The sequence below is a fragment of the Theropithecus gelada genome, chromosome 5, assembly GCF_003255815.1.
Source record: "Theropithecus gelada isolate Dixy chromosome 5, Tgel_1.0, whole genome shotgun sequence".
NCBI lineage: Eukaryota > Metazoa > Chordata > Mammalia > Primates > Cercopithecidae > Theropithecus > Theropithecus gelada.
Window position 1 is genome coordinate 86,000,163 of NC_037672.1, and position 13,746 is coordinate 86,013,908.

At 36.3% G+C, this 13,746-nt stretch overlaps 1 protein-coding gene across 5 annotated transcripts in view; it reads right to left on the reverse strand.

The window, feature by feature from the left end:
- The window catches only part of EXOC1 (exocyst complex component 1), a 52,006-nt gene extending 38,544 nt beyond the window's left edge, over positions 1–13,462 (reverse strand). For 2 of the 5 annotated variants that reach the window (XM_025385729.1, XM_025385726.1), the window contains exons 1-4: positions 13,285–13,431; positions 8,957–9,090; positions 6,866–6,996; positions 3,008–3,167 (exon numbers count right to left, since the gene is read on the reverse strand). In XM_025385729.1, coding sequence (XP_025241514.1) covers positions 3,008–3,167; positions 6,866–6,996; positions 8,957–9,080 — 415 coding nt within the window. In that variant the 5' untranslated portion in view covers positions 9,081–9,090; positions 13,285–13,431. Of the gene's footprint in view, positions 1–494; positions 516–3,007; positions 3,168–6,865; positions 6,997–8,956; positions 9,091–13,124 lie in introns of all 5 variants that reach the window. The other 3 variants (XM_025385724.1, XM_025385725.1, XM_025385727.1) reach the window with 3 other exon arrangements.
- Between the last annotated feature and the right edge of the window lie 284 nt (positions 13,463–13,746).

The following is a 13,746-nucleotide window of genomic DNA, read 5'->3' on the forward strand; positions in this document are numbered from 1 at the left end:
AACACAAGATTTACTCTTAAGAATGGTAATAAATTAGGCAGATTTAGATAACATCCCATAAAAAAAAGAAGACTAAAACTTTTGGTACAGGCAATTACAGATTTCAGTATATAAGTTTCTTAGAGAGATATTACCGAACTCCTTGTACTTTCAATGAGTCCATTTAGTTCACTGCGGAAAAAGTTCCACTGCCATGTGTGACCGCTTATTAGCCACTAGGGGGCAGGGACTGCCCAAATCATTCTGTACAGGTCCTTAAACAAGTAGACTTAAACAAATACTTTACATGATTATAATTAACTGCTTCAGAAGTATTTTCTAATGATATGTCCTTTAAAAACCAATAATAAACACTATCATTAATTTTATTACTATGTAGATTTTTAAAATGAATTTGTCCCAGTACATAATTTCATAAAATATACAACCAACGGTATACAACAATGGCAACTAATAAAAACATATGGAATAGAAAAAGAAAAGGTGTTACGCACCTTCTGTAACTTTAGGCAGTTCTGGAGAGTAAAAAGGTATGAAAAAAGCAGAGGAAAGTAAGCAAAGAATATTAGCTGGGTAGAAAAGTAAACAGGCTTAAATTTTAAAATACTACCCATATCTCATTTGAACTTCATGTTAAATTAAAGTTCAAAAGACAGCCAAATCAACTACAAAGTGGAAAGATTCATAAGAAGCTAAATTTGCAGTGTTCATTCTTCTTACTCACTTTCTGATAGTGACTACAAATATATTTATCTTTCTATTTTCTCTTAGTCTTGTAAGAAATAGTACTAACTAATCCTTAGAGGAGAAACCTGGGAAACTAATCATTTCCTGGGGATTATATTTAGGTCAGTTGCGACTCATGCATTTAGTCTAGTTATATTACTCAAGGCCTGAAAGCTTCACCTAGACACTCCCTCACAAAGGATTAGTCACAAAACACGGTAAGAAAGGACAAGATTGAGGCAAGTAAAAAATCACACAAAATAACAGTTCAAGCTGGCATTTAAGGAATCAAGTCAAAGACTTTTTTTTTTAAAGCTGGTTGCAAGTAAAACAATGAAAAAGGCAGCCAAATAAAAGCTTCACTCTACTTCAACTGCTGAAAAGTCCTCTTTTACAAATCTTATTCTGCTGAGGAGCCCCATTATTTAACTTCCATATTCAATTGTCAACAATAAAAACTACCAAGTTGCCACTGCTAGCATTTATAATCAAAAGTCTTACTTAACTATTGAGCTCTTAAATGGGGGTGGTAATAATTTTTTATTTCTTTTCTAACATTACCCAAAACTTAGAGACATTTTTTTTTAATGGGAATTAAAGGCTGTGATTTCAAGGCTCATAAAACAAGTTTGTAGACATTAATAAAACTACTCCCTGAACTCCACTAAACCAAAGCAAGAGTTATTGATGTATAGCAAGTGATTTTCAAAATGAGATCCTTAAGGATCTTCTCAGCATTCTTAAAATCAATCTCAATTACGGTTAATGTTTGCAAACACGAACATGTCTATACTCTTGTTTTATGGCCTAAAAAATTAAATACCTTTTTTTTTTTTATGTTAGACATTTCATTTTCAAAAACAGTACTACTCTTCTCACTGATTTTGGTAATATTTCTTAATGAGACAGATCCAGGTAGGTTATGTATTTTTCTATATGATTGTCCTAAAATATACTGGTTTCAAATCATCTTACACAATAAATAACATCTGGAAATGCATAATATTTGAAGACAGAACAGCAAGCTTGTGAATCACTGAATCACTGACTCATCAGAATGTTCAACCCTGAAATGGTAAAAAAAAATAAAAGCCATTCAAAGCAAATTAAACCACAATTCAAGGCATGAAAAGTTACCACAAATTTCTTGAAGGTCATTCCCTCAACACACTCAATTATCAAGATGTTGGGGACTAGTGCAGGTGAGATGGCAACCCTGGGGATTCCTACATAAGACCAGCACTACTGGTGCGTGACAGATGTGACTTGTCTCTGCCAGTGCCAAGCATCAAGCCTAAAATCAGCAGCAGGCTCACTAATTGCTAAGTGCTATCTTACAATGTTTATATCTTTAGGAAAGAAATTTTAAAAGTAGAGAAAATCTCATTGTATATTTTCACTAATTAACGGCAGAGTTTTTGTCTTATAACACAAAACGATGCACAGTAACATTCCTGAAAATATACTGATCAAAAATATTCTAATAAACTTCATGTCTAAGGATTTTATACTGGTAACATAATAATAGCTAATATTTACTGAGCACTTACTATGTACCTGGCACTGTTCTTACTATGTTCATATATTTATTAAGTAATTTAATCCTCATAACAAGCCTATGAGGTAGATACTATTATTATCTCTAGTTCTGAGATAAGGGAAACCGAAACATAGAGAGTAAATATCAATGCAAAGTCATATAGCTAGTTAATGGCAAAGCCAGGATTTGAACCCAAGAAGTCTGACTCCAGAGCTATGTTCTTAACCACTACATCTACCCTCTGTACAAAAATACTGCTACAAGGATATTTGTCCCAGAGCTGTTTAAAAGAAGCAACGATTGGAAAATTAAAAATAAATGATTAGTTAAATAACATGGTATATCCATATAATGAAATACTGTGGTGCCACTGAAAATAATGTTGGGGTAAGTATTCAGTAACATGAAAAATGTTCATGATGCATACATGGAAAAGTACGTTAAAAAATGTAATGTAAATTTCTTTATCTTAAAAAGGTGTTTATGCACGGGAAAAAGACTAGACGAATATCTAACAAAGTGCTAATGGTAGTTATCGCTGAAGAATAAGTGGTTTTTATTTATTTATCATAATGTATTAATATTCTACAATAAAGCATAATTTCTGCAATAAGAGAAATTATTTTAAAGTTCTTTTACAATAAGATAATTCAGTATTTTAATTAACTGGAATGATGTCAAATTATATATTCACTTAAAGATATAACTGATTTTTACATACACATTTTTATTTAACTTTACCTTCCAAAAGCTGTGAGCTAACATTGACAAAATCAATTTTCTTCCGGAGATATCGCTGATTCAATTTCCAAATGCATGAAATAAATGCATTCTTTTCAGCAGTGCTGCTGGCAACCCATTTATATATTTTTTCGAAGTGTAAATCAAATTCAGGATTTTCCTAAAATAAAAATACACAAAAGATATTATTTTTGATCACATCCTTTTACATTGTTAATGTAAAATCTACATTAAAAAAAGGAATTTCTGCTGTTTTTGGAAAATAAAGGGTATTAAAAATCAGCTAAGCAACTGGAAGAAAAGGGTTTGGAGAATTCAATTTATAGCAAAAAGTTTACCACCCCATAGAAGCTGGATGAAAAAACAACATACTGTTGCGGTCATTTTCTTCCTATGCCCTTTAGGTCTATGAGTAGAAGTATAGGATGTATTAATGGCTTTGTGGTTTAGCTTCCTCATCAGTAAGACTACAATGGTCTTTAGCTTTGACATGGATCTAATTTTTCTTTTTAAATTGCCTACTGAGTTTTAGTTATAAATTTTCTTTAATAATGTACTACTATTCAAAACTGTAATTGGACATTAACTCCCTAATAAGGACTATATTTTCTAAGTATAAAACTTGAGAAAAAAGCAGTGTATATCCTGGTGTACTTTCTAAGAACAAGTGAGGTGAAAAGCAGAGATTGCTCCTAATTATTTACTATTTATAAAATAAGGAATGATCAAAGATATCTCAAAAGCTAAAAGTGCTGCTGGTCTTAAAGTTTATTTTTTTGAGACAGGGTCTCACTTTGTTGTCAAGGCTACAATGCAGTGGTGCAGTCATGGTTCACTGCAGCCTCGACCTCCTGGGCTCAGGCAAACCTCCCGCCTCAGCCTCCTGAGTAGCTGGGCCCATAGACACATACCAGCATGCCTAATTTTTAAAATTTTTGTGTAGAGACAAGATCTCCCCATGTTACCCAGTTGATCCTCCTGCTTCGGCCTCCCAAAGTGCTGGCATTACAGGCATGAGCCCTGTTCCTGGCTGAAAGTTCTTTCATGTGACAAAGAAGCTCAACCAATCTGAGAGAATTACACTATACCTTCTACAAGTCTCTTAAGTCACGTTACAGCAATAATCCACGCCAGGCTAATATTTCTCCCTTGAATGAACAGAACTACTTGACTATTATATAAAAAACCAGGTTGGGCTTGGTGGCTCACACCTGTAATCCTAGCACTTTGGGAGGCCGAGGTGGGTAGATTGCTTGAACCCAGGAATTTGAGACCAGCCTGGGCAACATGGCAAAGCCCTTCTCTATAAAAAACACAAAAATTAGCCAGGTGTAGTGGCATGTACCTGTACTCTCAGCTACTTGGGAGGCTGAGGTGGGAGGATGGCTTGAGCCTGGAAGGTGGAGGCTGCAGTGAGCCAAGATTGTGCCACCGCACTCCAGCCTGGGTGGCAGAGTGAGACCCTGTCTCAAAACAGACAAGCAAACAAACAAACAAACTTATGGATGTATACTTCACATCCAAGGAATTAAAATATAGGCTAAAATATTCTTAATGTTCCACAGGATAAAAGAATAATAATATATTTGATTCATTTTAAGTGTTATTTGGGGGGAAATATAAATATATTAAAATAAGGGAAGTTAAATCAGATTTTTACTGTGAAGAATTGGAATATCTTAGGAATCAGGATTTGACCTTTGGTACAACAATCGTATTACAGCAGCATGGAACTACTAATTAGTTCAATGTATAGTTTAATAAACAGAATTAAAGCGTCAAAAATTTAAAACCTGCATTTACAATGAAAAGGTAATTGCATTATTACTTAAAAAAAATACAATAGGAATATTGGCAACTAATATGAAACTTGATGGGAAATAATCTCTTCCCTGGGAATATTTCCCATAATACCATAAAAGAAGCTGAGTGCGCTAGTGGCAACACTCACACAAATCAATGTGTGATAAAAAATGGCTAATGTTAAGTTATGTATAAAAATTTTATGTTTTATATCCATATATAGTGTACACACACCAAGGTGCGTACATAAAATGAAAAAAAAAAAAAATCCATTAAGCAAGTTGGCAAGAGGCGTCCGCTGTGAGAATGCATTCAAACAAGCATTCAGCAATGTTACTGAATTATGCAAGTCAACAGGGTTATGAAGTGCAAAACTACTGAAGGGAAAAACGGTTCTTAATAAAGGTGCAGTTTTTAAAAGCCCTTAAGGTGTTTTGTCTTAAACAGAAACCAACCAGAAAAGTTTCCACTCTTGATCCCTCCCCATGGTAATAAAAATTACTTATTAAAGTGTGCTTTTTTTTTTTTTTTTTTTTTTTTTTTTGTGGAGACGGAGTCTCGCTCTGTTGCCCAGACTGGAGTGCAGCGGCATGATCTCGGCTCACTGCAACCTCTGCCTCCCAGGTCCAAGCAATTCTCCTGCCTCAGCCTCCCAAGTAGCTGGGACTACAGGCGCATGCTGCCACGCCCGGCTAATTTTTTGTATTTTAGTAGAGACAGGGTTTCACCGTGTTACCCAGGCTGGTCCTGAACTCCTGAGCTCAGGCAATCCACCAGCCTCAGCCTCCCAAAGTGTTAGGATTACAGGCATGAGCCACCACGCCTGGACTAAATTGTTTTTTAAACATCCCATTATAATTTTCTTTCCAATCTCCATCTTTATAAATTTCTGTCAAATCCTGTTTATACATTTCACATTTTTCTAAGCATTGAGTGCTCCTTAGGGATAAAGCAAAGGGCCAGTAAGCCTAGAATACTTAAAGAAAAGGCATGATTTACATTTGGAAGAAATCTGAATTATACAGATATAGAGGGCTCTCCTCAAATTGTTCTTACTTCATTTTTCTGCACCCAACTCAACTACCTGTCATTTTGTCCAGAGTTTTGATCCTTGGAGGTCTGTACCAAAGTAAGGGTAAAATCAGAATTTTATTTTACCAGATTGCTTTACACAGGCAATTTTTTTGTTTTTGTTGTTTTTACTTTATGCCTTTTAAGTAAATGTATGAGATTTGTAGAGCTAAAGAGCGCCTGTAGTTTCACTAGTGTTAAGCCTTGCTATTATATTAGTCCCACCAACAGTACAAGCAGTTGTGGTACGAAGTATTCCCTGGTGCTCTGTAGGTGTGTTAGGGCTGCAGAGAAAGATGAAGGGCAGAGTGAGAGAGGGTGAGGGGGGAGGAAGCACCTAATTTAATCAAAGGAGGCCTACTTGATTGCTTTGAAAAAAGGGTATTGCTGTGAAAAGCCTTGAACTGTCAGGAATATAGGTGGTCCTTTAATGTGATTATCACATTACTCAACTTTCTTGGAGTTTGAGTGTGGTTTATGTATAAAGTGTAAGATTTACATCTTTATAGATCTTATTATTTACATTCCTTAAAATAAGGTATGTAACCCACTATCACTTCTGTTTTTTTGTTGATCCACAAACATCAAAGCCATGGTGGCCTCGAAAGGCCAGTCTGGCTGCCCCAGCTGGTGATTCTATGTTTACTCATGAAGACTAAGGAAGGATTACTTTGCTTACATGATTTTGACTAAAAAAACAAACAAGCAAAAAGACTCACGACACACCACTTTACAATCCATACTATGTATAGATTTTATACAAATTATACTTAATCTAAACACAGAAATGTATACAGTCAAAGTTATTTTGCTCTAGTTTATGTAGCTTGTGCACAAACATAATTATAGCTTTAAAAAAGCAAAAAAATAAGAAAACAAACATATACATTAATTTGTTTTTAGATCATCTTAGAATACATAATACCATGTTATAAAATGAAAGATGCTTTCTGAACACAGGTCAAAGAACTGAGAAAAACCTACTTTGATAGCATCTTTGGCATCTACCACAGCAAGGTCTCGAAGGGCCCATGCAATCTGCCTTTTGTAGAAATCTCCCTTATCGGATTTCTTGACTTTGACCACCTTAACCTGCACAGGGCGTTCAGTTGTCACTGTTGAGTAAAACACACACTTTTATTAGAAATATTACTCCTTTCACTCATTCTTCATTTGCTCCTTGCAAGTACAGCTTTCAGGTGCCTAGTAGCTGATACTAGAAGAGGTGTAATACTTTGCAACAAGGACTTTGACTGAGGAAAGCACAGAATCCTAATAGAAGCATCTCAGTCAGACTAGAGGATCAGAGTAGACTCCTTGAGAAATAAAGGAATGATATATTAATAACACATTAATTCAGACCAGTTTTAAAGAAAAGTATGAGGTAAAAATCTAAAGAATGATTGACATATGTAAAGTCTGCGAGGCTTGAAAGAGCAAAATAGCATTTCAAAGAGCAACAATATATTTACATATAAAGGTCTTACTATGTTGCCCAGGCTGGTCTTAAACTCCTGGGCTCCAGCCATCTGCCCACCTCAGCTTCCCTCAGTGCTGGAATTACAGGAATGAGCCACTACTCCTGGCCTAATAATTTCTTTATAGCAATGCAAGAATGGCCTAATACAGATACATTATGATTGAGTGAGGTCATTCTAAAAAGTCAATTTATCATTTGAAAAACCAAGTACAATTATACACTACACTAACAAGGGAGAAAATTTTATGATACTATCAATGATATAAAAAGCAGTTGATAAAATTCAACACCCATTCATGATTTTTTTAAAAAATTGGAAGAAATCAGGAATAGAAGGGAACTTACTTAACACTGTAAAGGATAGCTATAAAAACCCTCTACCAAATATCATGCTTAAAAATGAAGTCATTCTCTTTGAGATGGAGCCTGGATGGATAGTCCTAACTAGGAAACTAAACCAACAAAAATAAATAAAAGATATAAAGACTATAAAGGAAGGAAGAAAAATATCACTACCTTCAAAGAGTCTATAAATAATTGGAATTAATAAGAAAGTTTGGCAAGATTGATAGATATCCATATAAAACACCAACAATTCATTGTAGAATTCTAACAATATATGATTTTAAAATGTATTAATGTTAAAAAGAGCTTTCATGACTATCAAATAAAATCTAAGAATAAATCAATACCCAGGAATAAATCCAACAATATACATGCCAAACCTTTAGAGAAAATGATGAAACTCATAAAAGTTATAAAACACCTAAACAGAGAACTGTACCATGTTCATCGACACAAAAGATTCAATACAATAAAAATGTAAGTTCTCTCCAAATTGAACTATAGGTTCAAAACAATTCCAATCAAAATCCCAACAAAGTCTGAAACTTGACAAGTTGTTTCTAGAATTTAGGTGGAATAAAGAACAAAAACAAAATAAAAATAAGATATAAGATGATAACCAGAAATGCTCACACACACCACGACAGATGTCGACACAGGTGAACTAAGACTAAAATGTAAAAGGCAAAATTATAAAACTTGTAGAATTTAGGAAAATATTTTTATGACTGTACAAAAGATATCCGGGAAGGATCTTTAAGACACCAAAAGGGAAAGCCATAAAGGATTAATTAATTTCATTTAGTTTAAATTATAAATTTCATTAAAAGGCATCATAAAAAGTGAAAAGACAAGCCACTACCTGGGATGCATACAACCAACAAAAGACTGTAGAAAGATTATAGAAAGAACTTGTACAAATCAGTAAAAGGACAAGCAACACAATAGAAAAGTGAGTAAAAGGCTTAAACAGGTAAATTTCATAGACAAGAGAATGCAATGACCAAGAAATTCATGAAAAGATGCTCAATCTCATCATTATAGGGAAATACAATTTAAAACCACAATGAGATACTATTTCACTGCCACCAGATTGGCAACAATTAACAGCCTGTCAAAGCCAAGTGGGAATTTGTTGACCCAACAGTTTGTTCAATTATAGAGACAATTGGGATATTCAAAACAAAAGGAAATATCTCCTAAATAACAAAAGGATACAAAACAAGTACTCTTTCTTACTAAATACCCACCTGTGGCACATAAAAAACAGTTCTTTTTCTTTTTTCCTGCTTTGCAGACATTCACAATGCTCAGCAGGCGTTCATCATTTGGTGTAAAAATGTCTCTTTGTAACGCATGCTTGATCGCTGTCATCTTTTCTCAGCTGAAAAATTTGGAGTATAGATATTAAGCTCACTCTCAACATCATTCCACCTTATACTTCTGAATTTATGATTTGAAAATGATTTTTGGTTAACAAGCCTAGGAAAAACGATTTACTATATGAATACACCTATATCACAAAAATATAAAGCTGGAAGTTTGGAAATAAAATTAGAGAACCAGTGTTATCAAACTCTGAAATGTTGGGAAATGCTCACCAAGTATATACACACACCCCCCCACACACACACGATTTAAGAAAAAAATCTTCAACTCCCTGCTCAATCTTTAAATAGTTTTCTACGTAAAGAACCCTTACAACTCAACAATAAAAAGACAAATAACCCAATTAAAAATTGAATAAAATACCTGAATAGACATTTTTCCAAAGATATACAAATGGACAATAAGCACATGAAAACATGCTTAACATCACTGGCCACTAGGAAATGCAAATCAAAACCACAATGAGGTGTCAACCACTTTATACCCACAAGGGTGGTTAAAATAAAAATGATAGAAAATAATAAGTGTTGGTGAAGATGAGAGGAAACGGAACTCTTGTACGTTGCTGGCGGGATTGTAAAATGGTGCAGCCACTTTGGAAAACAGCTTAGTGGCTCCTCATAAAGTTAAACATGGGCTACCCTACAATCCAACAATTCCACTCCTAGGAGAACTGAAAACATAAGTCCACACAAAAATTTGTACATGAATGTTCATGGTAGCACTATTTGCAATGGCCAAAAAATGGAAATAACAGAAATGTCCATCAAATGATATATAAGTAAAATGTGGAATAGCCACACAATGGATTATTCGGCTACAAAAAAAAAAAAAAGGAAATGAAGTAATGAAACATGCTAGTATTGATGAATCTTGATAAGATTATGCTAAGCAAACAAAAGACCACGTATTGTATGATTCCATTTATATGAAATATCCAGAACAGGAAAATCCATAGATACAGAAATATAAGTGGTTTTCAGGAGCTGGAGAGGAAGGTGGAAAGGAGGATTGACTGCTAATGGGTATGGAGTTTCTTTTTTGGGGTGATGACAATGCTTTTCAACTAGATAGTAATGATGGTTGTACAACCTTGTGAATATGCCAAAAATCGCTACATTATATAACTGAAAAGGGTGAATTTTATCATATGTAATCTCAATAAAATTTTTATAAAAATAGGTTTCCACTTATCTCCTTTTTCTTACCTAACTCAGCATGTTTTCAAACATCAACTTAAGTTAAAATAATTTTTAATCTCTATTTTATTTTTCATATACATATTTGTGTGGATATATATTACTATTTTTTCAATGCAAATGTGTAGTATTTCATACATGTGAGCTTGCCTAGGACACTAACTTCTAAAACACTATTTCTTTCTATTGGAAAATGAAGAAATTATGATTTTTAAATAAATGATTTACAGTGCATTTTTATAGCACAATGACTACTTTGTAAACCAGGTCTTTCCAATATTTTACTCAATCTGTAAAACTTCTATATCTGCTCCAATTTCAAAAATTGCTTTTCTCATAAAATTCACATCTTCCCACTTCCACTTCATCTCAGCCTCTAGTCTTCTGACACTGCCCTCCTTTCTGTTCTCTTAATCTGGCCTCTCCAAGTTTACTTCTTTTCCAACCTAGCCTGGAGACAGTGCTCATTTCCCTATACCTAAACTATCCCCTACAATTATTTCACCCTGTTTGTAGACCAGTTGATGTTGTTTTTATCAATCTCTATAAACTATATTCTTTTCTTCACTTCTCTTGGACTACCAGATGCCGCTTTCATATCCATGCTCATTGCATGCATTACAAATATCTACATCCAGTGAAAGATAGACTTTCAATGCTGCTCAGTAATTAATCCCTCATTTGATGATTCCTTTTCCCATTCCCCATGACTATTGTTGCAAATCCTTATTACTCTCCTTCAGTTCCCAGCTCTAGAGGTTAGCCTCCTCCCTCTCTGCAAATGACTTAACAACCTACCTTGCAGAGAATATAAAAGCCATGAAATGCAATTTTCCCCAATTGCTCACTTCTCCATCTCTCCACACCTTCACGCAACCTATCCTCCTTTTTGCCTATTATAGAGTGTCCATGCTGCTAATCCCTTAATATGTTGTAGGGCCCAGACACTACGTTATATTTCTTCCTAAACCCAAGCCACATTGGCACTGGCCAGTTTACTTTTCCATCTCTGGGCTTTTGTTTAAGCAATTTTCTTTTCCTAGAATTCTCTTCTCCCTAGGAAATTATAATTCACCCCTCAAGATTGTGCAAAAATGTCATCTCTTCTGTAAAGCAGCCCCCTCCCTGCCGCCACCCCGCGCAAAGAGTAATTTCCACCTCTCTAATATTTCCCTTCTACTCTGATAATATGGCATTTATGAACTGTATTTTCTAGCTAGCTGTATTTTATCTCCTATTAAAAGTAGGACCATGTCTTAATCATCTTTGTATTTCTAGAACTTGGCAAACTAGGCATTTAATAAATGCCTAAATTAACTAACATGACAGTATAGCTCCTCCAAGATTCCCCTTTTCTAATTTTCATATCTATAAGCAAATGTCCAGGTTCAAAATCCACCATATTTGCTTCCCTATTCCCTTGTCAACATGAAATCTGCTACCACATTCTGCGATTTCCCCCCATCCACATGTAATTTATTCCTTTCTTTTCCCACTGCAAATATACTAACCCAGGTTCACATCAACTTTACTTAACTCTACAAAATCTGGTTATCTCTTCGCAAGGTCCCACAACCCTGAACAACAAGATAATTTTAAAAGACAGTTTGTATCACATCACACTCTTACTCAACGTTTTCCTAATGGTCTCAAAACATTGCACTCCAAGCACTCTTGTTCATTTTTGACGTCAAATCTTTACTTTGGTACTTTCCATGTAAGGAAGATCATCTCCGCCCTATCCAAACCCTAATTACACTTCATGATTTACATGAAGTTGATTCAATGAAGATCTTAATCCAAAGTGATCTCTCCTCTAAATTTCTACAGCTCTTACCGCATTAGCTAAACAAATCAAGCATCTGCCGTCTAATGGGCTCATTAAATCATAAGCTTCTGTATCTCAAGAATTCTCTTAAAGAGAAAGAAGGGAGGGATAGTCATCATAGTTTTGTGTTTAGTGGATACTTAAATATCTCTTAAGGTAATTAGAACTGAATAGTAAAAACTGGTCAAATGAATAATAGGGACCAACGTTTACCACATACTCCCTCTCTGGCTACAAGCAACAACTGAGTGTTGTTGGCAAACAAGACAGGATTGGGCATACATCATAAAGGAGTCAGGCATAATGAAAAGCACTATGTGACTCTTCACTCATTCAGCAAATACTGATGCTTATTAGGTGCCAGACGCTATTCTAGGTTATAGCAGTCAACATGACAGATATGTTTATGAAGACCTGAAGCCGCGTGCTTCCATGGCATTTACACCCTGAGAGTCGAGTGATTAACTCTTCAGTCTTTACGGTACTTTTCTGAAAGTCAGTAAATAAATCCCTAGAGGTCCTCTTAAATTATTTTCCAGGTCTGAGAACCCATGTCTGACCAAAGGCAGCCAGCCACTGCTTACTCTGTACTGGTTGAATTTCCTTAAGCTCAGTTGGACCACTACACTGTGTGACAAATAGCTGGTCAGTGTGAGTGCCCGTGTGCGATGGGCCCTGTATGCTGCTGAGACATATTAGTGCATGAAGCATTGTCATCCAGAAGATAAAACTGTGCACGGAAATAGAGAAAAACACTTCAGAGATTTGGCGGGGGATGGGGGGCCGGGATGTGAACTTGGAGAATAAGGAAGGCACTGTCACGCTCTCCTCTCCTGGTCCACACCAAAGACCTTACGATCAGGGTCATTTTGCACAAATAAAATCTGGTTCTGATGGGCGGAACCGTAACGGGGCGCGTGAGGACTGCCCTCCCAGCTCCGCATTCTCCTAGACCCGAGGACGAGGGGTTGGAGAATGCTCTGACCAGCCTTTGCGTCTTACCAGGACAAACGGGGAAAGGAAGGTCAGAGGGAGCGGTGCCCGACCCCAGGCGTGGAGACAGCAGCCGGATTGAGGAGCCGCCTTAGACCCTGGTGCCTGTCTGTCAGCTCTTCTGTCCGCCCCCGCCGGGAATACCGGGCAGCCGCGGCCGAAGGCTTACCGCAAGGACTGGGCCCGGCTGTGCCGAGGCGGGTCTTCCAAAACGGAGACCGGATGGGGGTCACTTGGATGCGCCCCTCAATAAAGCGTTGAACGGGAAGCGACCGTTCTCCCAACACTTCCTATATCCGGGCACGTGATAAATTCCGCGCCGGAAGTTGACCCCGTAGAAAAGGAAGAAGAAGCTATAAGGGAAAAAGGGCGTGGCCAATAGACACGGGGGACGGGGCGCCAACCAACGGGCGTGACCGGGCGGAGCTAGGCCTCACTGGAGGGGCGTGTCAGGGAAGGGAAGCGGCGGGGCCTTTGTGGCACAGAAGCTGATTTGCGAGTTGGCGATTAGATGCTGTGTGGTATTTACTTTCTCCAAAATAGTTATTTATTCAGATGTTTGCAGCAATTCATTTAAGAAGAAATTTGATTAAATGTTTTCTTTTTTCATATGTAAAGCTCTATTAACTCT